The 27,117-nt window shown below is 39.5% G+C and overlaps 1 protein-coding gene across 1 annotated transcript; it reads left to right on the top strand.

Annotated features, from left to right (window-relative positions):
* The first annotated feature begins 1,806 nt into the window (after positions 1-1,806).
* Positions 1,807-25,498, top strand: kcnh4a (potassium voltage-gated channel, subfamily H (eag-related), member 4a). The gene is given in 16 exon segments (XM_034220308.1): positions 1,807-2,152; positions 10,004-10,237; positions 12,473-12,604; positions 12,713-12,846; positions 13,362-13,614; positions 15,917-16,074; positions 17,099-17,306; positions 17,747-17,941; positions 18,032-18,231; positions 19,258-19,507; positions 20,651-20,865; positions 21,938-22,302; positions 22,393-22,472; positions 22,700-22,776; positions 23,113-23,213; positions 23,215-25,498. Coding segments are annotated over 16 exon segments (3,522 nt in total). The 5' UTR covers positions 1,807-2,076; the 3' UTR covers positions 24,059-25,498.
* The last annotated feature ends 1,619 nt before the right edge of the window (positions 25,499-27,117 follow it).

The following is a 27,117-nucleotide window of genomic DNA, read 5'->3' as shown; positions in this document are numbered from 1 at the left end:
TTTATGATTCACGTCACGTATTCAGTTTTGGCGGCATTTCTTCCAGTTTGTCAAAAGGTCTTCTAATCAGGGCTCTATAAATACATATCTACGGCAGATATGTAATATGTAATGCAGCCGAACCGTGTATTACAATGCCGTTATGTGATGACTTCCAAAGAGAAAAGCAAGAACACTCGGAATAAAGTATTATTTTATTTTTTTTAAATGTTTTCCGATTTCATATCGCATAAACTCCCAACATGCATTGAGGCTAAAACAATCGATGTTTTAGCAAACCTCTGAAAAAAGAAATGTGTCTCTCAGAATCAAAAGAGAAAAACCTATGGGAAAAACACAAAAGCATTGCACACAATTTAAACCAATAAATGTCATATAATTAACAAGGGTAAACTGATGTTTTTTAGTTGATGAGTACTGCAGATATCACTGTTAAATCATTTGATCATTGGTTTTATTATGAAAACGTCGAGACCGGAAATACTGTTTTCACCCCGTAACTTTACATGGAGGCTGCCGCTACCTCAAATCATCTTCATAATATCTATCAAACTATAGATCCTACATATCGACTGGACGTGGATTCTAAAAGTACAATATACACATCTCGCTAGAAATCTAATCAAAAAGCATTTTAATGGCCAAACTATCCTACAATTTAGGATTTTACAGAGAGGGTTATGTGTGAATAAACGACCCTCTGTAACGTTTGAAATCAACGGGAGCACTAGAGGTCGAAAACTTTAAAACGTAATTATAGGTCGTACTAAGTGCTTGAACAAACAACCTATTTTGTCGTAATAAGGGCTTGAACAATCGACCTATTTGGTCGTATAAGTTGGAGGACTTGTTGCTTCTGTATGAGAAGATATTAAAAAAAAAAGCTATTTGCAAACTCATATACCTTTGATTAGAAAACTTGATGGCTGTGGTTTTGACCTTTTCATGCATAAGTGTTGATTTTAATAACCCATGCTTTAATGATGTCTCAGTGTGGTGTGTGCAGAGTGTGTGTTCACAGCAGCCTCACACTCTGCATGAGACCTAGAAGAAAGGGACAATTGGTAGGGATGCTGTACAAAGAACCAGTGTGTGCAGTAGTTTAGAAATGCCACCTGTGTGTGCGTGCGTGTGTGTGTGTGTGTGCGTGCGTGCGTGCGTGCGTGCGTGCGTGCGTGCGTGCGTGCGTACATGAAGGCTTATACAGCAATTATGTGTGTGGGTGTTTGTTGATGTACAGTATGGGTAGCAAAATAAATGTGATATAGTGAAACAGACAGTGGGCTGATTGATCCTTCAAGCTGCTCACCGGCATCACGCTTGGCAGCAGATTTAACGTGGTGTCATTGAGCCAGACAGCCCTTTATTTAATCTGAATCCTGGCCATCATGTGTCCATAGAAAAGCAGAAGAAAGGTCCGACCCAACAAACACAAAAGAAGTCAAACCTTTGTCTTTTTCTCTGAGTTAGGAATATCCATAGCAACCAACACTTGCCGAGGCTCTCTTATATATCCCGATGATCATGGATTCAAAATATGAGCTGCCTGAGCAACAGTCTTTTAGTTTCAGAAAAAAACACAAAAATGGAAACAGATTAAGTGATTACAAATAACTTATTTGGGGATTGCATGTAGTATAGTGTGAGAAAGGAAGAGAGAAGATGAGAGACATAACTGGTACATTCTCTGTGTGTTGGAAAGAGGGATGGTTCAGGATTTTGTGTGAGAGACAGAGGGAGGGAGGGAGGGAGGGGACTCTGAGATGGCAGGAACCATGGTTAGTGGAGCCAGACTGAAGAGGAGAAGCTGAGGAGAAGCTGTGATACTGTGAAACAGCGCTGAGAGCAGGGGGATGCGCATCTGAAAGCCTTGAAGAAGAAAAAGAAGAAGAAATTATGCAAGTCAGTGCTTTCCTCGCAACAACATAGAACAAAACGAACCTTCACTCCATCAGAACATTTTTTAAGAGTTTGAAGCAAGCCCTGCTATTCTTTCAGGTTGTCTTTGGGGAATGCTGAAAAACTGCTGGAAACTTCTATCTGAGAGTCTGCCGCCGTCCCCTCCTCTAGTACAAGATGCCTGTGATGAAGGGCCTCCTTGCTCCACAAAACACCTTCTTGGAAACCATCGCAAACCACTTTGATGGCACTCGTAAGTATAATCTATAATTCTCTGCAATTGTCTTTAATTTAAAATATTCAAAGCTTGAAGTTAAAATGTCATTTGTGGGACAAACAAGACATTCCGTACATATGTTATTGTGTACATCTTAAGGCTAGTTGTGCTCGTTCTTTGTTTCAATTTATTTGTTACAATACTGCAGTCAATGTGTTTCAAACGTTTTGCCCCACACATCATTAAATCTGAATTATGACGTCTGAATATAGATCCCTCTCAGTTTTGAAGCTTCAACTGTACCAGTTGAGCTTTTAGGAGATGTGCCTTTGGCATTTCTGTAACCTACTTTAGGATTGTGACGGGCACCGAAAAACACTGCTGATGACAAATGTGTCCAACGGAAGTGAAGTCCAATGATTACACTGCGAGTTGTGACAGTAAACCATAAATACAAATTGAAACGAGCGGTGCCCGGCTATGATGATATATATCTGAACTGATGAGCCACTTGTTGAGCCACAGAGCTGCTCCTAAGAATGGCTCACTGTTGAGATTTGTGCTTTTCTCAGTCAAGGTCTTCCTTTAAACCAAAAAATATTACGGCTGTACACCTTATGTTTGCCATCTTTCCCACAAATAACCCACACACTTTCCTACACATTTCAGCTGATGTTCTTCTTCAACCCTTATTTTAAAAATATTTAAGACTCTTTTTAGGGGCATTTCCTTGATCTTTATATTTGCTTTGCACTCCCTCTTGGTGTTTTTGTACCCTGCGTAGTGGTGTGAGGTTAGCAGGAGAGGCTGTGTAAATGAAGCAACACTGAGGTTGATATTTGGTGAACATTTTATTTTTTTATTTGCTGAAAATATATTTCTCAAACAGTGCATTAATTATGTGATTGTGACAGCAAGCACATACCAAAATGGAAATGTGAAGCAAATATTAACTGAAGTAAATATTCTGCAACTACAAGAAATGGTAGACCTTCATAAGAAAAGCTTTACTTTCAAAATATTTCACATTTTTTCTGCTTTTCTCATTTTAATTCCTCCATTATTGCAAGGTTGAGCTTAAAAAATTGGACATGACGGGACTTTGAATATTTAATCAAATGTAAATTAAGCTTTTATCAAAACATATCTTTCTGTTCTGTTCTTGTCTTGCCACTCTGAACCCAGGCAGTAATATTGCTTATATTAAAGATTGGCTATTTGTTTTAAACAGTGTTTTACTCAACAAAGCCTTGTTGCTCATCAATATATATAAAATAGCAGATGCACGTCAATACAACCTTACAGACTTTATCAACTATACCGGACTGTGCTTTTGCATTATTAAAAAAGAAACTAACGATCAGACAGAGGGTGGTTATTTCCACACTTGGACAGTATTGATGTTCACCCATTGTTCATTATTTCTGACCCTGGTTATTTTATCTTTGTGAGTGTAAACCATGCCTCAGTTGAGTAGAAAGTCATAAGGAGGCACTCGTCAGCTCTTATAGAACACGATGAAAGGTGTGAGTGTGTAGGGGTCAGACAGTCTGTGTCCTTTACATATTCACAATTTCAGAAATTCAGTGCTAGGACACGATCTCTGTCAGTGTCACCCTATCACTCACTCACACACACACACACACACACACACACACACACACACACACACACACACACACACACACATACACACACACACACACACACACACACACACACACACACACACACACACACACACACACACACACTAATCCTCCATGCCTTCTTCATGTTGTCTCGCCCTTGCTTTCTGTATGACACATAAACATACACTTACACACACATACAGTATCAACACCGCAGACATTTTCTCAGTCTTTGCTGCCATAATACCTCTGTATCAGATGTGCATGTGGGGGCGGATTGACCAAGTATCTGAGTGGGAGGTGAAGGGGCCAACTGACAAGAGATTTCTTAAGAGCCGAGCACTTTTCAATCTGAAGACACGCATTGAACGTGTCTCGGTTTCAATTGAAAGCCTTTCTGCCTGAGGACGTATCCTTGAATACAAGGTGGAAACTTCAAATGATATCTCGATGAAGGAGAAGCACATTTCCACAGAGTGTGAATTGATGTTGGGCTCAGGGGAATGAAGGTGGTGATCACATGGCACGGGCACTACCAGGACATTAATTGAAATCAATTATGCAGAGGCAATTCAAATATCATGAAAGGTCTTGCTTGGTCATTCTCTTTGAGAGCAGAACAAAATACTTATATTATTCATTCCCTCTTCTGCTAATTGCCAGGTTAGGTATGAACATTTATTTCCTCCTCATAATTGCTGAAATGGATAATGAGCGATGGAAATGATTGGGTTTGAGTACCTGCAGTGGCGGTTCTAGAACATTTTACATGGGGTGGCAAAGGGGGGGCAAGAGGTCATGCCAAGGTGGCATGGGAGGGCGGACAGTACGTGGTATTTTATACTGTATATAACCTATTTATTGTTAATTCATGCCCTAACACAAGTGTTCTTAATGCACAAGAGAAACAAGGTGTTCAGACAAACAATCAGGTGCCCTTTGAGTCCCCCAACCTTACTTCAACAATTTTAAATGAAAGGAAACTACAAAATGTATTTTAAAGCAATGAATTAATGAAACAGGTTGTTTTGCATTACAATGTAAAACTAAATGTATATATATATTTTGTTTTTAAAAGATTGGTTGTCTTAGTAGTAGACAGACATATTTGCATGTCCTCACTAAGCATTATTACATATTAATTTAATATTAAACAAATCAAAATGGCCAATTATCCCAAAATGTTGCTGCTAATATAATCATATGATTGTCAACTTTAACTGATCAAAAAGAAATTCTGAAAAAATATTTGAATTATCTATGAAATTGCAATATTGACACACGTCCCTCAGTTTGTTTCAACCCCGTCAAGCCATACCATTTACCCTCCTATTAAGTTAAAATAATGGATCAGTCCATGTGTGATCTGCATTGAGGGAATTACATCACAAAAGTCTTCTGAAGAAAAGATGGCAAAGAATAATAATAGTAAATAATTGTTTATTACAAAATAAACAATAGTTTTGCAAAATATTACAATTTTGTAATGTCCTTGACTTCCATGTGGTGCCATATCTTAGCTAAACGAGGTCTCATGCCTACTTTTTGTCAAAAACTTCAACCCTGTTACATTTTTTCAAGGAAATTCCTAGTAATTATTTATATGTTGTGCCTGAGGTGGGAACATGTAAGTAGTCCACTACCAGATGTTATGACCAAACATTTTGGTTTCATTTTTCAAAGATATAAAGACCCAAAAGGCACCCGATTCAGAGAATACTCAGAATTCTGCATACTGTAAGTACTTAATTATAATTAAGTACACAAATGACATCACCCATCTCTCCAGAGAGCTACAGGTGACCTGTGCAGCAACACATTTCAATCAATATTTGTCAATACTAAGAGCTGCTAGATTGTGCTGCTGTAATGGAACATGTGAGGAGAATAAGAACATACCATGTGGTCCAGCTGGAGTTTCATCTGCCTCCTGATCCCTGCCTCTGGCCCTCTCTCTGACATTTCATCTTTATTCCTCACATATATTTCTTCTTCTTCATTAATGTCTTCATCTCTTCCTCTTCCTCCTGCTCTGACCCTCCTGGTCTCTTCATCTCCTCCTCTTCCTCCTGCTCTGACCCTCCTGGTCTCTTCATCTCTCTTTTCCTTTTCCTCTTTCTGTTCGTCCTGATCTCTTCTCAGATATGTATTTTTGTTGTTGTTGTTGTTGAATCACTCCTATACTCTGGCCTGCAAGAGTCTACTTGTGAAAAGCACTGGTACAAATGCTTGTATAACTGTACGCGTTAAGCGGGCCATGTAGCCTAGCTAATATGTAGCATATCATATAACATCAGAAAGTATTGATCAAGCGCATGTATCCTGGTTTCATTGATCTGGCCTCATGGCTGTGATGTGTAGTTTTCGTGGATTTAATAGTAGGCTACCGCGTAGTTTAGCAAAGTAATCGATCTCCCAGCTAACGCTGTCTGCGTAGTATTTTGTAACGTAACGCCCCAAACAGCGCCCGTCTGTTAAACGCTATCGATTCAAACTAAAGCGTTTTATTAATATTTAGTTTCAAGCTCTCGTCCTTAGTAAAAACTAAACTAGTGGAAAGGGAAATGCTCCAAGGGGAAGCTGATCCATAGGTGCTGGGACAGCTCGCTCCCTCTCTGCAGCGGTGTGAGCCGCGGGCTGTGTGAACGCCGCTCCGCAGTTTAATGCAGGGCCGGAGCTGCGTTTTTAACGGGCCTAAAATGATATTTTAAATGATTCACTTTTAACTAATGTAATGCTTGTTTTGTTGCTTGAGAAGCTTGTGGAAATAGTGTAGGTTTGTTTTAGTACAGTTTTAGGGAAACAAAAGTTAGGGGGGCAGCTGGGGGGGAAAGGCTCTACAGTGGGGGGGCAGCTGCCCCCCCTTGCCCCCCGTAGATCCGCCCCTGAGTACCTGCAATTAAAAAGAAAATAAGCAAAGGAATGATGTGAGTGCCAACTAGAACTGGATACGTAACAATGAATAAGAAATCCCAAAAATGTTTTGTTATATAATGATTTATAACATGCAACGATTCTCTATCAAAGCCATGAGTAGTTATTGACTAGAGATTACTGTGAGTAAGAATCACAGATCAACAATGGTTTGGCCAGTCAGTGTGAGCGATACTGTTGTAAGCTTGAAAAACGTGAAACCATAGAAACAGGCTGAAGGAAGACAGACAGAGGAAAGTGAAAGAGTTTGAGTTTAGTCATCTGGCGGTATAGGATCCAGCCAATATTTACCTTTGCTTTGGTTAAAATAACAGTAGATCCTTACTAATGTATGCTGCACACACCTTAGCAATTTGAGTTATGCAATTGTTAATTGTGATGCATGACAAACAGAACAACGCAGATATTGAATATCTTATATTGGCACAGTGTCCTAAAAACCCTAATACAAATTGCATCATTGGCATATGTTTTATTTTTTTCTCGTTACAAATCACTATGGCAACAGCATGGAAAAATCTTGGGAGTTTCACTGTATACTTATCAGGTAGAGAATATCCATCACTAATTACATGTCTCTCTCTCTGGAACAAACACTTGTTAACACCCCCCTGTTGCCAGCTCTGTTTGGAAAATTTGGAATAGTATGAAATGGATCAGGTGTTATCTACAGCTGCATGTGGTGTTACCAGCCTGTGTTTATTTAGCTTGCTTTAAGGGGGAAAAAAGCATCACTCTCATTAAAACAGGATGAAGTACAGTGTGGTCTTTGCAGCTGTATCGACATTATAGAGTTTTGCAGCAGTTGAACAAAGACGCCTTTTTTAAATGGAATCATCTTGTACTCAGAGTGGGAATGAACAAATGAATAATCAATCAATCAATCAATGTTTATTTATATAGCCCAATATCACAAATGTTACATTTGTCTCAGTGGTCTTCACAGTGTGTACAGAATATCAGTATGACAATACGACACCCTCTGTCGTTAGACCCTCACATCGTACAAGGAAAAACTTCCGGAGAAAACCCACAGTTTAAAGAGAAAAATGGGAGAAACCTCAGGGAGAGCAACAGAGGAGGGATCCCTCTCCCAGGACGGACAGACGTGCAATAGATGCCGTGTGTAAATTGAAAAGATAATACATTTGCAACATAGGTAATCCAAATATTTGGAAATGCATGTGTGTATAATAGGAAGATGAATCCACGAGGATATCCATCCAGGACCTATGATCCAGGACCACAGCCACGACTCAAGATCCAGGGCTCGCGATCCAGGACAAAGGACCGCAGGATCATCCATGTCTCCAGATCCCGGCGTATATAGACACCAAAAAGAAATACATTTGGGGAAGCTGGGTTAATCGGAACATGAGAGGACACAGGTATAGACAGAGAGAAGGAAGAAGTAAGATATCCCCCGACAAACTAAGCCTATATCAGCAAAACTAGGGGCTGAATCTAATCAGCCCTAACTATAAGCTTTATCAAAAAGGAAGGTCTTAAGCGCACTCTTAAAAACGGATAGGCTGTCTGCCGCCCGAACACAAACTGGAAGCTGATTCCACAAATGTGGAGCTTGATAAGAAAAGGCTCTGGCTCCCATTGTACTTTTAGAGACTCTAGGAACAACCAACAACCCTGCATTCTTGGAACGCAATGCCCTAATAGGACAGTAGGGTATAATGAGTTCTTTAAGGTAAGATGGCGCCTGCCCATTAAGGGCTTTGTAGGCGAGAAGAAGAATTTTAAATTCTATCCTGTGTTCTATAGGGAGCCAGTGTAAGGCAGCCAGAACAGGAGTAATGTGGTCCCTTTTCCTAACTCTGGTTAGTACACGAGCTGCAGCATTTTGAATCAGCTGAAGCGACTTGACTGACTTCTTGGTACACCCTGATAATAAGGAATTACAATAATCCAGCCTTGAAGTAACAAATGCATGGACTAGTTTCTCTGCATCGTTTTGAGGCAAGATATGCCTGATTTTTGCAATGTTACGTAGATGGAAGTAGGCGGTCCTTGAAATTGATTTTATGTGGGCGTTAAAGGATAAATCCTGATCAAATATAACACCAAGATTCCTTACAGTCTCACTGGAGGCCAAATTAATGCCATCCATAGTTAGTATACTATATCTTTAGATAATTTGTTTCGTAGATTCTTCGGGCCAAGTACAATAAATGTAAGGTCATCCTTACATTTGTTTTATTTTTATAAGATTTTTTCGCCAAAGCATCCAATCTACCTATATACTGTAAGCAAATATATACTTATTTACTTATATATTATTTGCTTCATCTGTATAAAATATGGCATTTAAAAACAAACAGACTGGTGTTTTAAAGAGACTGATGTGCCACACAGGACCAGTAACTTCCTGGAGTCTCTGCTGGTTGCCTGGCAACTGCAAGTTTAAAACGACTGCAGGCTGATACAACAAGGCTGCTTCAACATTACAGCCATTCTTGAGGATGTGCGGTTCGACTATTGCATTATGCAGAGGGTTATATCAGGGCCTAAATGGACTACAGTTTTGAAACGCCTTAGCATACCACAATAACTTGCACTAAAATGTGCAAACCCTCCAAAGTAATCATGAACTCTAAAACAATTTGGGAGTTAAATGCTTTATTTAATCTGGCTGGGAGGGTATCAGGATCTCCAAGGAAGAGATGGAAAAGGTTTAAGTCGTTTACAGTGTTTATCCTAATGCAATCACCACAGAGATATTTTTAAAGATACTGGGTTCTTGCGTGGGTGTATGTATATGTTTGTATAGGTAGTTGTTAAATACAAAAATGCATTGCATTGTAACATTTGTGATATTGGGCTATATAAATAAACATTGATTGATTGATTGATTGATTGCGCACCCGGTGGCCGGATGAAAACTCACCAGCCATGCTAATTAAGGGCAAGAAGCCCCACTAAGGCCCCTGTCCCCCATGGAGCCAGCTGGAGCCCTGCATATCCTCAGACTTCATGCACATCGCCGGCTTACTACAAAGCTCTCTCTGATGTACACTCGACTATTTTAGGGCTCAGAGCTGAAAGCAGACAGAATGACTCAGAGAAAAAGTATTTTTCTGTTGGTGCATCAACAAACTAATATAATCTGAATCAATGTCACAAGAGAGAGTGGAGAACAAAAAGAGAACCTTGTTGCTATGCTTCAATGTTACTGAAAAATATTATTCTTTCAGTGATGCAGCTATCTGACGTATTAAAAAAAAAATCATAAAATGTCACCTATTTTTCAATCAGTGTTTTCTCAGGGTCACTCAGTAGATTCACCTCTAACCTTTTGTTTCCATTGCAGACAGTAACTTTCTACTGGGGAATGCTCAGGGTCGCCATGGTCACCCCATCGTGTACTGCTCTGACGGGTTTTGTGAGCTGACCGGATTTGTTCGGACCGAGGTGATGCAGAAAACTTGCACCTGCCGCTTCCTCCATGGAGCAGAGACCAATGAGAGCGTGATCCAGCAGTTAGACAAAGCTCTGGAGGGCCAGCAGGAGTACCAGGGAGAGGTCTGCTTCTATAGGAAAAACGGTATGGATCACATTATCACCCAGGTGTTGAGTCGATCATGCACCCTGTAACACACATGTTTTAATATTGTATTTAAAACTCACCTCAAATGTTTGAAAATGTCAGAATAGGTACCAATGTCTTGAATTTTAACAATCTTCCCAACTACAGTTCTTCCTTTTAAAGAAAACACATAGAAGGGAGGGAGATGAGGCTAACAGTTGAGTAATATCTTGCATTTAAATAACTGTTTCGATGTGTTCCAGTCAGGATTTCGTCCAAAACACAGCACTGAGACTGCTCTTGTAAAGGTCTTCAATGACATCCACTTAAACACAGACAGTGGCAGAACTTCAGTGTTAGTATTATTAGATCTCAGTGCTGCGTTTGACACTGTTGACCACAACATATTAATAGACCGACTGGAAAACTGGGTGGGACTTTCGGCAACAGTTCTAAACTGGTTTGAATCCTAATTAAAATACAGAAAAAACATTGTTTCTATAGGTAAATACAAATCTGAGTTGACAAATATGACAGGGGTACCACAAAGCTCCATCTTGGGGCCCCTTCTCTTTAACATCTACATGCCACTGGCTCAGATAATGAAAAACTACAAAATAAGTTACCACAGCTATGCTGATGACACACATTTACATATCCATTTCACCAGGAGACTATGCTCCAATTCAAACACTGAGTAAGTGCATTGAACAAATCAATGACTGGATGTGTCAGAACTTTCTCCAATTAAACAAAGATAAAACTGAGGTAATGGTTTTTGGAGCCAAGGCAGAACGTATAAGTTAGCGCTGAGCTTCAGTCTGCAATGTTCAAAATAACAGATAAAGCCAGAAATCTAGGTGTAGTCATGGACTCTGACCTGAGTTTCAACAGTCACATTAAAACAGTTACTAAATCAGCCTACTATCACCTTAAGAATATATCGAGGATTAAAAGACTAATGTCACAGCAGGATTTGAAAAACTTGTCCCTGCTTTTATCTTCAGTAGACTCGACTACTGCAATGGTGTCTTTGCAGGTCTCACTAAAAAATCTATTAGAAAGCTGCAGCTGATTCAGAACGCCGCTGCTCGTGTCCTCACTGACACTAAGAAAGTGGATCACATCACTCCTGTTCTGAAGTCTTTACACTGGCTTCATGTGTGTCAAAGAATAGATTTCAAAATACTGCTGCTGGTTTATAAAGCACTGAATGGTTTAGGCCCAAAATACATTTATGACCTACTGCTAAATTATGAACCATCCAGATCTCTCAGGTCTTCAGGGACTGGTCAGCTTTCTGTCCCCAGAGTCAGAACTAAACATGGTAAAGCAGCATTCAGTTATTATGCTCCAAATATCTGGAACAAACTACCAGAAATCTGCAGGTCCGCTGCAACTCTTATTACTTTTAAATCCAAGCTGAAGACTTTTATTTTTGCCGCTGCTTTTAATTGAACTATTCATTTTCTTAATGTCTTTCATTATTGTGAAGCACTTTGAATTGCCTTGTGTTGAAAGGTGCTAAATAAACTTGCCTTGCCTTGCCTTGCCTAACTAGAGTTATTACAAGGCCTAGTTGAATACTAGATTCTGATTGGTCAATTTGGAAATTTCAGAGATTGTTAATTCTTGCTACTAGACCGTTGCTAAGGTGAACAGACCGTTGCTCAGGAGGATCAAGGGATCTGCAGTCATATCAATCCGCTGAAATAGTACGTTAAATGTAACATTGGCTGGACAACAAATATTAGTTTTTTCCATAAAAAAAACAAACATGGAATACTTTGTGAATGTTCCTTTTTATATTTGTGGAGAGAATAACACTTGATCGCTAAACTGTCCCCAGTAAAGAAAAGCAACAGAGGTTAAAAAAACCGAGCATTGGATGTGAGAAATCAACAGAAGACAGGAAGTGCTAACGTGCACACCATATGGGCTCTGGCATTGTTTAAAGACGGGTAAAAAAGAAGATGTGAACAGACTTTACAGTTACAGAAAAAACCTTGATCAGTGCTGCCGTCATTTTAAGTTAAATCGCTGTCGTCATGAATACAATTATTTTAAATCAATATTGTAAATCAAGTCTTTGGTTTATTCAGTAGGTGTGTGTTAACATAATCATTATCATTATGTTGGTGTTATATATTGTTATTCCAGCATTAATAGAAATCCATTTATCATTTTAGGGGGAAGAACTGTCAGGCAACACTGCTGGGTACCTCAGTTTAATACTCTGTTTGATATCCTCAGGAATTCCATTTTGGTGCCTCCTGGATATTGTGCCAATTAAAAATGAGAAAGGTGAGATGGTGCTGTTCCTCTTGTCCTTCAAAGATGTCAGTGAATCATACGGGAAGAGACATCACTACAACCAAGGAGATGGTGAGGCCTTGCTACAAGACATTTTAATTATATTTTCAAAATGTCCTTCTGTCACATATTGAATTTATGGGAGGCAGCACTTACAATAATCCACTGGTTTCTCCACAGGTATGTCAGAGGACGCTCAGCAGAGCAGGAAAAGCAATCGATCGCACTTTTCTCAAGCTCACGAGAGGGGGAGGAATATTCTGCAGCACCTTAGCAACCTGTTCTCTAAGAGGGGCCAGAGGAAGCTGACCAATGTGAGAAAAACACATTTATGATAAAATGGGATTAATGCATTACTTATAATGCATGAAATTAATAATTGTCATTTTCTTGTTTGTTAAATGTACTATTAGCTAAATGTTAATTACATTTGAATGTAATATTTATCAATGAAAGTTATTGTATCATATGAAAAATGTATGACATTAATAATTGTCATTTCATTGTTTGTTAAATGTACTAATAACTCAATGTTAATTGCATTTGAATGTAGGCCTACTATTTATCAATGAAAGTTATTGTAAAGTATAAAAACTTTACATTATTTGTCCTTTTTCATCTCTAAATCTGGTTGCATTTGTCCAAATAACTCACCATACATCTGGGTTTAAGGTGACCGTAAATATAATTCAAGCCCTTCAGATTTGTATTTTAAATAGGTTTCTGTCCAACTGTGTTGACTCAGCACCACAGCACCGGGTTGGAGTTCAATTTCTTTAAAAAGCTCCCAGGATTTTGTTTTTCGATGTATCTGTGTCCTCTTTTTCAGAGTGTATTTCAGAAACCGTCCCTGCCCGAGTACAAGGTGGCGGCTGTGAAAAAGTCCCGTTTGATCCTGCTGCACTACAGCGTGTCCAAGGCCTTGTGGGACTGGCTCATCCTGCTGGCCACCTTCTACGTGGCCGTGGCCGTGCCGTATGACATCTGCTTTGTTAGCCACGATGAGGGCAGCAGCTACCATTCCCTGGTCAGCCGTAGCACTATGGGCAGTGACATCGCAGTGGAGTTGCTCTTCATCCTTGGTATGTTCATTTTTCATTAAACAATTTCTGTTTGCTAGGCTTGCAGTCAACCGAGTCTTCCTCCACATAGTAGCCTTTTGTATTCTAACTTCTTTCTGTCACATTACATTGCATTTAGCTGACGCTTTTATCCAAAGCGACTTACAATAAGTACATTCGACCAGGAAGACACAACCTTGAAGAAAACAGAATCATATAAGTACATCAGGTTTCATAGAGCCAAACATTTCAAGTGCTACTCAACTGGCTTTAGATAAGCCAGTCCTTTATTAGTATAAAAGTGCTTCGTTAATAGTTCTATCGCTCGAAGTGGAGTCGAAAGAGATGAGTTTTCAGTTTGCGCCGGAAGATGTGCAAGCTATCTGCCGTCCTGATGTCAATGGGGAGCTCATTCCACCATCTTGGAGCCAGGACAGCAAACCCACGTGTTTTCGCCGATGGGAACTTGGGTCCCCCTCGCAGCGAGGGTGCAGCGAGTCGTTTGGCTGATGCAGAGCGTAGTGCACGCGCTGGGGTGTACGGTTTAACCATGTCCTGGATGTACGAAGGGCCAGATCCATTCGCAGCATGGTAAGCAAGTACCAGTGTCTTGAAGTGGATTCTAGCAGTTACCGGAAGCCAGTGAAGGGAGCGGAGGAGCGGAGTGGTGTGGGAAAATTTAGGAAGGTTGAAGACCAGACGAGCCGCTGCATTCTGGATGAGCTGCAGAGGTCGGATGGCACATGCAGGCAGACCAGCCAGGAGGGAGTTGCAGTAGTCTAGGCGTGAGATGACGAGAGCCTGGACCAGAACCTGAGTCGCTTTCTGTGTCAGCTGGGGACGTATCTTCCTGATGTTGTAAAGCGTGTATCTGCAGCAACGGGTTGTCACATACTTGGTAGTTTGATAAACTTAAAGTAACATCTTGGACACCGATTTCATGCTGCACACCAGCTGACCTAGTGTCGAAGCGTCTTGTGCAGAGTTATAAAGAGATGTGATATAACTATGTAACTATGTTCAGTATGAAGAACAGCTGTATTTCCCAGTCACACTGGTTTCCCTGGCGATAGTTGACACGGCTACACCTCCTACCTTTTCTCGCCCACTCAGGGTGTCTCTGTTGCCCCAGGTTATGAAATCATAATTAGATTTATCTCACTTCGTCCCACTTTTCCTCAAAACAAAGTGTTATAGCACATCTCTCTGAACAGGTGTTTCTGGGGACAAAATTAGCTTTCCTTTTTTGTGAAAGTAAATCTTTCTCACTTTAAGTTTCAGTATTAGGAGTGGAGTATAACTACAAAATCTTGTCCCTGAAAGAACTTAATTTAAACTCACATGCACTCTGTGTTCAGTCTAACTGCAATAAATAAAAGAAAAGCTGAAAAGTGAAATATAGTGCCAGGGATTTATAACAATAATAACAAGGTCATTAGTTTGCTAAAATTACCGGTTATTTCATGGGTTTTCTAATCATCAACATGGAGCTGAATCTTTTTAAATGAATAATTCCTTTTTTATCATTTCAATCGGCATAACTTTAAAATACTGAGAATATAACATAATAATAATAATAACATAATAATAATAATAATAATAATAATAATTCCTTACATTTATTATAGCGCTATAATAAATAACATGATCTTTCAGCTACTCTATTTTGGCCTCTAATGTCATATATTTCTGGCTACCTCCATAACATTACTGTAGCTATTATTTGATACTCACCTTACTTATCTTAGATGTATAAAAAGTTAAACACATATTTTACTTTTTCATCTTGCAAGCTTCAAAGGAATAACCAATTGTATAATTCGGAAGTATTATTATTGACCAATTGACTTACTAATTATTGTATGTACCTGAGATAAAGGCTAGTTTATTTATATAGCACATTTCAACACAAGACAATTAAAAGTGCTTTACAGAAAATATAAAATAAACGTTAAAAAAACTTAAATTAAATTGTAATATTTTTTATTACAAATGTGTACTTTATAAATTGTAATAACCTTTCATTTTAAATATTCTGTGCATGCCCTTTATCTAATAGTGCTTTATTTGTTGTCTCTATCTTTACTTTTGCTGTAACAATGTAATTTCCCCCCCTGTAGGACAAACAAAGGAATTCAGATTCTGATCAAATTACATTTAAATATGATTAGAGACACTCAAGACAAGACAAGTCTAAATAAAATAGCTTAAACAGCCAAGTAAACTCCCAAACTCTTAGACCTAAATGTATCGTCTGATCATGAAATACTTTTCTTTAAATGTGTGTTTTTTTATAGATTTCCTTTACTTCTCTTCTTTTCAGACATAATCCTAAATTTTCGGACGACCTATGTGAGTCAGTCCGGTCAGGTAGTGTACGACGCCCGCTCCATCTTCCTCCATTACTGCACCACTTGGTTCTTTGTGGATCTGATCGCGGCATTACCCTTCGACCTTCTCTATGCTTTCAACATCACAGTGGTAAGATTGTTACATATCTCTGAGTACACTGTGCCCCCAGGTTTTAGACTTTTCTGTCTCTTTAAGTGCACCAACTTTGAGACAGCCACTAATGTTTTAGTTGTGTTGTTCCCCCAGAGCACTAGACTGGACATGATTATCCTCTTCATTCAAACACTTCACTGAGCATCGTCGTTTGTTCGCTCGCTTCAGTTTTATCCTCCAGTTAAACACTAGTACTTCTCATGGATTAGTTTTACTTTGCCTCAGGCCTCAGATGACTTAAAAAAAACATCTCTCTATCAGGGTTTAAAACTTTATTTTGTTTGCCACTGCATTTCAACTTTTATTTGCTTTGTCTTTATCCGATTGTATTTATTCGTAAGTGACACTGCATTGTTGCTGCACTGTAATTGTATTCTACTATTTGATTGGCCTTGATTGTACATTAGCACATTTTGATGTTTTATTTATTCTTGTTAGAATCTTTTTTTAAATACTCTTTATATATTTACTATGCATTTGTGTTACTTTTCAAAACAACCTACTTAGCCTTCAACCACATCCTAGGTTGTGTTGTTGTGTTGTGTAGTTAAAAACATTTATGCTAATAGTCACATTCAATTCAGAGCAAATGCTTTAGAAAAAAAAGACATTAACTCAAGATTAGAAGAGAAAAGATAATGGCTTACTAGCAGAGCTGCAACTAACGACTAGTAAATAGTGAAGAGTTTCTAAAAGTCTCAGGCAATGTCTAAAAATGTCTTGTTTTGTCCATTCAGAACCCAAAAAATATAATTTAAATACATAAATGTAATATGTAACACAGAGGATGGTGGGAAATCCTCGCATTTGAAAGCTGAAAACAGCCTTTTCTGCCATTTTTGCTCGAAAGAAAAAAAATCAATCATTAACAGTTTACCAAAAAAGTTCCCAATAAATGACTAAATTGACTAGGCCAAATTATTGCAGCTCTAAAATAGGTTTTTAAATTGCTACAATTGGTTCAAGTTTGTATGTTCTTCCTTCCCATCTGTTCTCCCAGACCTCGCTGGTGCACTTGTTGAAGACAGTTCGTCTTCTGCGCCTGCTGCGCCTTCTTCAGAAGCTGGACCGATACTCCCAGTACAGCGCGGTGGTCCTGACCCTGCTCATGTCTGTGTTTGCTCTGCTGGCTCACTGGATGGCTTGTGTCTGGTACATCATCGGACGAAAAGAGATAGAAAGCAGTAACCCCGTAACCTGGGAAATAGGTGAGCACATTGCGTGTGTGTGGTCATGTGTTTGAACACTTCGACACCCCTGACAAAGAAATGTCTCTGTTAAGCTTAATGAGCAAGGGAGACATTGTACTTTTAGTACAATGTCTCCCTTGCTCATTAAGCTATACAATGTCTCCCTTGCTCATTAAGCTTAACAGAGACATTTCTTTGTCTCTCGTGGCAACCCTAAAGGGCCGGAACTGCACGTCATCCTTGTCATGCTTGAATGCCTGAATGCCTCAGCATCATTTCCTCTAGGCACGGAGGAAGTTTAGGTCACAGGATAATGCCATTATATCACCAGTGATGTATTTTATCATTCTACATTATATCACCCATCAAAGAAGAAAGGGTCATCCATTGAAGAAGACTCGTTTGATTAGTCATCTAAAATGAATCTTATACAACCATCTTCTGGCCATATTTTCAAGGCTGGCTTCAGGAGTTGGGAAAGCGTTTGGAGACACCATACTTCAACCGCACCTTGGGGGGTCCCTCCATTCCTAGCGCCTACATCGCCTCTCTCTACTTCACCCTCAGTAGCCTCACCAGTGTCGGATTTGGCAACGTGTGTGCCAATACGGACGCTGAGAAGATCTTCTCCATCTGCATAATGCTCATGGGTGGTGAGTTTAACTAGTGATCACTACGAAATTCCAAGAGTTATTACACATATGTGAGACTATCTTAATGTTACTCCCCTCTCCCACCCCCAGCCTTGATGCATGCAGTGGTCTTCGGCAATGTGACAGCCATCATCCAGCGCATGTACTCACGGCGCTCTCTCTACCACACCCGGATGAAAGATCTGAAGGACTTCAACCGTGTGCATCGGCTGCCTCAGCTGCTGAAGCAGAGGATGCTGGAGTACTTTCAGGCAACCTGGTCCGTCAACAATGGCATCAACGCCAATGAGGTGGGTGTAGAATCTGAAATGTGCCAATTTAATATTAATTGAATTATTAAGTGAGAAGTTTTCCTATCAAAGTGAGTTTCTTTCAGTGTTTAATATGTAAATTGTGGACTGTGTGGGCTGTAAAAATGTCGTCTTCATGCAGAAAAATACATTTTGTGGTTGCGCTAGATTTGAGATTCAGAATTTTAAAATGGGTCCCTAAGTAGATGGCACACATTTAGAACTGCAGTACCAATAACAGAACTGATCAAGAGCAACATTCCTTTAATGATAGGAGTTGGAGTTGAAATATAGTGAGTATACTCATTAACACCCTCGCCGCCACCATCTGTAGTTGATGTATTCACTGTCGAAGGTAACAGACACAGCCACCGATTTCTGAGAACTTGTTGGCGTTAACACCTCATGTCTGTTTTTACTGAGCAGCTTGGCACATCATGTGAGTGCATCAACCTTCAATACCACAATCTGTGCCCCTTTGAAAGGAGTATTTAAATCCTTGCTTAAAGTAGCAGCAGATGAAAATCTCCAATTCCAATAGAAATCTTATCTCTGGGTATTTCAAAGTTTCAGCTTCCCTACCCAGCTGCTGCTGCAGTCGTGCTGCTTTCGCTATGCGGCCACTGTAGACAAGAAGTTAGTGTTTGAATCAACTAGTGACACTTTCTCATTTCATGGAAGCATTTGATTCAGTGTTAAAATTAAGCTTCTTCCCAATAGAGCTTAGAAACGGATACAGAGCCTAACAGTGTACAAAACATGACCAAATCAAATTTCTTAAAATAGACGGCATGCATTCTGTTGCCCTTTAATGTTTTGTAATGCTGCATTTTGTCTTTTTCATGGACATTTGTGTGCAATAGCTACATAAAGGCATTCCGTCAGTGGGACAGTGTAAGGAAGCACACCATTGAAAATAGATAGTGAGGTGGCGGTATGTCCTGAAGCACTGTAGTACTGTAGCTTCAAAAGCATTATTTTGCAGTGGTTATTGAAGACTATTTTTTTTACTGACCTTTTTCTTAGCTGCTGCATGACTTCCCAGATGAACTGCGAGCTGACATCGCCATGCATCTGAACAAGGACATCCTGCAGCTGCCTGTGTTTGAGCGCGCCAGCAGAGGGTGCCTGCGCTCCCTGTCCCTGCATGTCAAGACTTCTTTCTGTGCACCTGGGGAATACCTCATACGCCACGGAGATGCCCTGCAGGCCAATTATTTTGTCTGCTCTGGCTCCCTGGAGGTTCTAAAAGATGGCATGGTTCTGGCCATCCTGGGTTAGTGTGCAACAAGTATAAAACATTTCCAGAGGTGGGAAGTAGTGGAGTACAAATACTTCCTTACTGTACTTAAAGGTCACCTATTGTGCAATATCCACTTTTTTTACGTCTTTTATACATCAACATGTGTCCCCTCTGTGTAAAGAGATTCGGAAAATTTCAGGAAAAAATATTTGCTCACTTTTTGTCCTGATCCATTTATATAAAAACCTGTCTGGAAATGAGCTGATCAGATTTTGGCCACTTGTTATGTTATAACGGCTTGTATAAACATTAGCCAATCACCAACCGAGGTAACCCCCCCCCCCCCCACCTTATCACCTGAATCTCCTCCTAGAGCACCATTGTGGTTCTTTTTTATCTGAAGTAACAGACAGAGAATCAGCACTTTGAAACAGGGCTGAAACAGAGGGGATTATGGGATGCTAAAATGCGTGATCTTTTTGGTGTTTCGAACCAAACACTTCAGAGACATGTTTTGTATATATCTGAGACCTATTAAATATTGATGAAAAGCAGTATAATAGGGGACCTTTAAGTACATCTTTCTGGTATCAGTACTTTAATCCACTACTTATTTTTCTGATGACTTTTTACTTTTACTTCTTACATTTTTAGCACAAATACCTGTACTTTCTACTTCTTACATTTTCAAAACAGGTTTATTACTTTAGTTTTAATCTACGTTTGGTGGCGTGATCATTATTATTTAGAGTCATTGCATCCCAAATGATTTTTAACACGATCTGTGTATCCATCATTTCCTGGTCTTCTCTAAAGAAGAGGGACCAATGCAAACTTTGTAATTAGCCGTTGTTCAGCATCATAAACATTCATTAGCTAACAATGACATTATGGTTCTATTAATCTAAAGAGAGGTCAGTTACTCTATAAAACAGTTGGTAGTTATGGGTACTTTTTACTTTTTACTCATAGCCCATACTTCTTTACTTTTATTTGAGTAAAGAAGTTTAGTCAGTACTTTTACCAGAGTATTTTTTAACACGAGTATCTGTACTTCTACTTGAGTAAAGGATGTGTGTACTTTTGCCATCTCTGAACATTTCCTCTTTTACTCATTTTGTAACTTTCAGATGTGTTGCACCACAAGTAGTTACATCTCTGTTTTAATCCCTACAGGAAAAGGTGATCTCATTGGCTCTGACCTCCCAGATCGTGACCAGGTGATCAAGACCAATGCAGACGTGAAGGCGCTGACCTACTGTGACCTGCAGTACATCAGTGTTAAGGCTCTAAGGGAGGTCCTCTTGCTCTATCCAGAGTACGGCAGCCGGTTCAGCTCTGACATCAACAACAACCTCACCTACAACCTGAGAGAGGGCAGTGAAGCTGACGTAAGAAGACATTTGCTAACACAACACTGCAGAGACAGATATTTCATTGTACCAGTGTTTCATTTCTTTGCTACTGCTCATTAACAACAAGATACCTAGGCTACCACCAAATAAAGAATGTGAGTGTAATACCTTGCTAATTGTGGCTTTCAAATCTCTAGGGAGTAACAAAGCTTAGGTCTTCAAGGCTTTCTCTGGTATGTGTGCATCACTAAAGTAATGAAATCAGCCTTCATCTGCCAGATACATCTGACAGTCAGTTACAGCACAATTATAAGTCCATAGTGTGCTATCCTGAAAACTTGTAATGGTTAAAGTTGAGGATTGAACATTAACAGCCTGAACTCAAACACAAAGCTGAGATAAAGATGGATATTATGCTGCTAAAAACAGTGATGAAAACCACTTCCTAATGATCGAAACCGATTAGATCATTTACATGTTGAAGAGATTCATCTTAAGATAAATTAAGTGTTAAGTTAACTCAAGGATTCTGAAAGAAGAGGAGCCAAAAATAAGCCCATAAAGCAATATAGAAATCAATCAGAGACATAGAAGGCTTTGCTACATTTGTTCATTCATGTTTGTGTGCAGATAATGTGTCTTTTCCCCTAGAGACAGTTTTCCTAGACCTGCTCTCCAGCTTGCATGCTGACACACCGTATACATTAAAATGATATCTTAATTCCATTTACAAATGTAACAAGACTGTACCTGTTTCTATTTTAGTTTTCTGGTCTGTTACAGAGGAGAAAGCGTTGCTTTGAATGTAGATTTACCATTTTCTATACATGCAAATATGTGTTTCTATATTTTTCACAATTTTTATTTTTTATTTATTTGTTTATACTAATTTTCAGGAGACAGGAACAATATAATTTAGTATTAGCAAGCAGGGAAAACGAATTCCCACAATCTCATGATCAACCCTTTTCTTTTACAGTATGTTTAAGGTTTTAGTGTTCATTTGAAATGATGGGTCTAGAAAAGTGAAGTGTTAAGAGTCACTCAGCCTTAAATTGTTTTCCACAAATCAAAGACACATCGAATTTTCAATCTATTGTCTCCTCAGGGTCATGCTATGGACCATAAACTGCCCTATATTGTTGAGGCAGATGATGGTGACCGTGGAGAAGACGTGAGGCACTATCAGCAGAGGAAAGTGCCCTTGTTATATGGAGCAGGCAGCCCTGTGCGTCAGCCCTGCCTCAGCACCATGTTAGGGGATGAGCTCCGCCACATCAGTGCACTCCGCAACTGTGGCTCCCCTCTTCAGGGCGGTAGAAGCCACAGCCCCTTTCATCAGTCATTCACCAATCAGGAGCTCTCTCCTTCTCCTGTGCCCAGTATTGGCAGCGACCAGTCTTTGAACCAGCGGCCTGCCAATCTACTAATGCCATCCTTGAGCTGTGTTAGCCCACCTAGCCTTAGCCCCAGGTAACCTGTTAATAACCCAAATATAAATCAGCAATCACTCTTGCACCTTTTTCATGATTATGTAGTAACACTGATTTGTGTCTCTGCCAGGGTCGTGGATGGAATTGAGGACAATGGTCACACATTTCAATTTAATGTAGAACAGAGGGAGACAAAGACTAATATAACAGGTAAGGTGAAACGAATTGGAAAAAATGAAATAGCAGACAATTTGATAAAAATAACTTTCCAGGAACCTACATGTATGATTAACTAATCATCATCAGATATCTATACTGTACATAATTGCTCTACATTTAAGCAGTACTTATAACCGTACTCATTTGAGGCTAGATGTCATGATATATTATGGGTTATTTCAGTTCAGCTGTACTGCTTTGTTTTCATTCTTTTGTAGACCAGTTCCAAGTGAGTGCTCACCTGCTTCTGGAGACAGAGGAAGTGAGACAGAACATCAGCAAACTGAACAAAGAGGTACAGTTTTCAAATAAATGTGGGGTAAAAAGTACACTATTTGCCTCATAGATGTAGTGAAGTGTATAAGTATAAAGTATCAAAATACTCAAGGAAAAAACAAGTACCTTAACATTGCTCTTGAAAAAGTCAAAATATATAAATGATCTGGCTATACAGAATTATCAGTACATTCTTTTGCCAAATGTGTTACAGTGTTATGGGGTAGTAAACATACTGCAATTTTTACTGCAATTCTCCAGGTGTATCACATATGTTTGTCATTTATTAGTTATTTCAAATAATTTAAAAAAATAGATATGCCCCACAGCAAACTCTTTTTTCTTTTCTTCTCAGGTGAGCAACCTGAACCATGAAGTGTCCAACCTGGCCAAGGAGCTCCATGACATAATGCATTTCCTACAGTCTCATATGTCCATGCACCATGCACCTCATGCCGTCTTATGGCATACAAATGGTTCCCAGTCCTAGTGTGAGTGCTTCCAGCAACTGGCAGCCCCACGTCCCTTTAAATATTGCCACCAGTCTGCATCTCCATCATGAAGCAATTAGTCACCCTGCCAGAAATGTGTTGGGCTGCAGTGGTATCCCCTCTCTGGATAGAAGTCCAACTTTGCAGTCTTCCAACCCTGTGTCCTCCTGTGTACACCTGTGCTGCTCTGACAGGGAAGGGGCCACAGCCCATATGTTACAGAGCCAGTGTGGCCCCTTTCAAACTTCAAGAATAACTCCAAACTCTCCCTACACGACCCACCCACATCCATCCCTCCTAGGCCACAGCCCTTCCTTCAGTAGCTTCCCCGTGGTTTGTCAGGCTCCACAGGTCCAATACAATGCCTCTATTACAACAATGAGCAACACACACCCTCTGTGTTCCTCTGTGAATTCTGGCTTCTCCCATCCATCTCTGGATGTTCAAACCAACTCTGGTCCCACACAAAATCAGACACCCATCCATTCCTCCATGTATAACACTGGCCGGCTGCAGTATCACCCTACCTTCAGCACTCTCACTCCGTCAGTCCACACTTCAACATGCACAGGGCACAGCCAGTGCCACCAGAGCTCTGTCAATGGCCCAAGGCAAAATGACCTAGTTGGATCCAGCCCTACCCACCTCCCACAGGACCCTCCTTGTTCTCTGACGGGGCCGGAAACAGACAGAGACTGCAGAGCTTCACTGTACCAAGAGAGGACGAACAGTATTGAATCTCAGGATATGAGTTGCAGTTCTCCAACTGTAGAAGTTCAATCACCTCTCTTGGATGTAGAGGACATATAAAGCCCATACTGGTGACCTCACCTCTTCTGTTAATCTGTTATAATGATGACTTAATTTTTCCTTCAGATACCATCAAATAAAATGTTCCCTGCTGCTCCCTCCACCAAGACATGCACCGCACACTTTCTCTTTAGGGTTCAATGGTATTTGGATATATGTTAGCAGGTTCACTAGTAAAGCATTAGCAAGAGATACAATTATTGTACATATTTCATAAAATAATTCAAGGTTACTCAGGCTCAAGTTATGATATACAGGTATGAGGCGCCACACAGTGGAGACAGTGTGTTACAAAAGGCTGATCTCTTATCACACAGCACAGAGGAAAAAACAAACTCGTTCTGAAACGGATAAATGGAAGAAAGGAGCACAACTGTACATTTAATGAGGATTATCACAATATTTTGCTCTGTACACTTTCAGAAGTGTGTTATTTTGATAATATTTTTTTGTACAGGTTTCTTTGCCTTTATAGGAACACATGTACTTATCAGACCAGAGCTCGACTATGCTGTATGGGCTTTAAAATAATTTCAATGTTAAAGGGATATTTATTTATCTTATTTTAATTCATTTTTGGAAAAACTATAATGTAGTAATGTATTGTTTTAAACAATACCAGTGTTTTTTCACAGCACTCCTTCAAAAATTAAAACATACTCCAGCAAGACTTTATAGTAGCCTATATCGAGGAGGGGGCTATGTATACAAATGTATACAGTATTTGATTTAGGTGCTCCAGTATTCAAGCAAGATAAGGTTATCAGGTCAAGAGAGTTGCAACTTTTTATTGCCAATTTATGTCTAAAGCCTTGACGTCATCATTCCTGGGGGTGTGACATTTTTTATCCTGATCAACAATTTAGGCAACTGCAACTTTTGGTAATAATAAGACAATTAAACACACTGTAATCCCTCCCTAAGTGTCCTTTGTTAACCTCACTAGAAGTCCTAAACAACAAGAGCATGTGTTCTTAATAGGGTAAAGCACTGCATCCAAGCCCTTATGTAACCCTGTAGCATTTTTACATGAAATCCTGACCTCATTAGTGTATAACGGGAATGTTAGCTGTAGTTCTAATGAGCATTAGTGTTAGGTAAAAAAACAAAAAGGCCAATGTTGAAGAAAGCATCCTTTTGTACAAAAGACAAATTACAGCTCATAAGATCCAACCTTCGACAACATCTGACTAGCTCATCAGACGAGATCATCCCTGGATCATAATGTTCAACAAAAAAATACGGATAAACACAGTGTCTGATTATTTACATTATCACTCTAATAATCTACATAATTTAAGGCTGCATGCATCATTGTGTCAACTTGCCATTGTAAATGTTTATCAGATTACATGATTGGAGTTGACACTCTTTTGAAATGTTTGTTTTTTTCTGAAATAGATTCATTAAAGGGAGTCCTAGATTCCACCTTCAGACTCATCTTTTTTCTTTGTTTGTGCATGTTCATCAGGTCTGTAATTCATCCACAGAACAATAAAGGAAAATTAACACAAGGTGAGTACATTCACCCACAAGTGACGAATAGTAGGCTACTTAACTAATGAAAATGATAGATGAATGAAAAAGTAATAGTAAAGACTTTTGAAAGAGAAAAAAGGGCCAACCCCTTTAGTGTATGGATGAAGTACGCAGATATTTTATCTAAATACTATTAGATAATACTCTGCTACAACTTGTAAATGTATGCCCCCGAACCCCCCTAGCATGTTTGGACCTCAATATTTAGGAAATCCTGGGTACGGGCCTTGTTACAAGTAAGGCCCTTTACTAAAAATGTATCATCTATTAATATCCCCTATCAGTATATGTTTTGTTCATTTTGTAAATATGTATTTAAATGTGATGTTTATATATCTATATAGCTATCAATTATCACATTCATTCATTCCTTTTACCTGAGTGGAGTTCCCTGTTTAATGGGGGAAAAACATACATAGAACGTTTTAATTTGCATTATCCAGATACACAATTAACAATCCAACAAATAAATAAATGTCCAATAACATAAAAACGATATGTTACTGTAAATACACATACTCTAATTGTGTACTTAAGTACAGTTCTTGAGTAAATGTACTTAATTATATTATCTCTGTATTCAAGTCACATAGAAAGGTGCAGTTATCTTAAATATAAACCGGATTATGATCATGTACACTACAGCATATTGATGATTTGGTGCATTATATATTTCTAAATCTCTAAATCAAGATCTCAATCGAAAGATTCTCAATCGCGAGTACACATGCTGCAGAGCAAAACATCTGTGATAGTGAGCACTTCTCCTTTGCCGAGATAATCCATCCCACCTCACAGGTGTGGCATATCAAGATGCTGATTAGACAGCATGATTATTGCACAGGTGTGCCTTAGGCTGGCCACAATAAAAGGCCACTCTGAAACGTGCATTTTTGCTTTATTGGGGGGGTCCGAAAACCAGTCAGTATCTGGTGTGAGGGTTAGGGTAATGTTGTGAATCGAGTGGCCTGTGTTCGTCGTCCATAACATACGCCTGCCCATACCATAACCCCACCACCACCATGGGCCACTCGATTCACAACATTACCCTAACCCTAACCCTCACACCAGGTACTGACTGGTTTTCGGACCCCCCCCAGACCCCCCCCAATAAAGCAAAAATGCACGTTTCAGAGTGGCCTTTTATTGTGGCCAGTTTAAGGCACACCTGTGCAATAATCATGCTGTCTAATCAGCATATTGATATGCCACACCTGTGAGGTGGGATGGATTATCTCGGCAAAGGAGAAGTGCTCACTATCACAGATTTTTTCAGATTTGTGAACAATATTTGAGAGAAATGGTTATTTTGTGTATATAGAAAATGTTTTAGATCTTTGAGTTCACCTCATGAAAAATGGGAGCAAAAACAAAAGTGTTGCGTTTATATTTTTGTTCAGTGTAAAATAGTTGCTCTGCAGCAGTTTTACTCGCGATTGAGAAACGGCCTGTGTCCGGAGGGACCCTGAACGCCTCTCGGTGCGGCAGACAGTGGTGTCTCGTGCTGCTGCTGCTCTCAT

The sequence above is a fragment of the Gymnodraco acuticeps genome, unplaced genomic scaffold, assembly GCF_902827175.1.
Source record: "Gymnodraco acuticeps unplaced genomic scaffold, fGymAcu1.1, whole genome shotgun sequence".
Lineage (NCBI taxonomy): Eukaryota > Metazoa > Chordata > Actinopteri > Perciformes > Bathydraconidae > Gymnodraco > Gymnodraco acuticeps.
The sequence above is the reverse complement of the archived record's forward strand: the minus strand, read 5'-3'. Positions and strand labels throughout refer to the sequence as shown.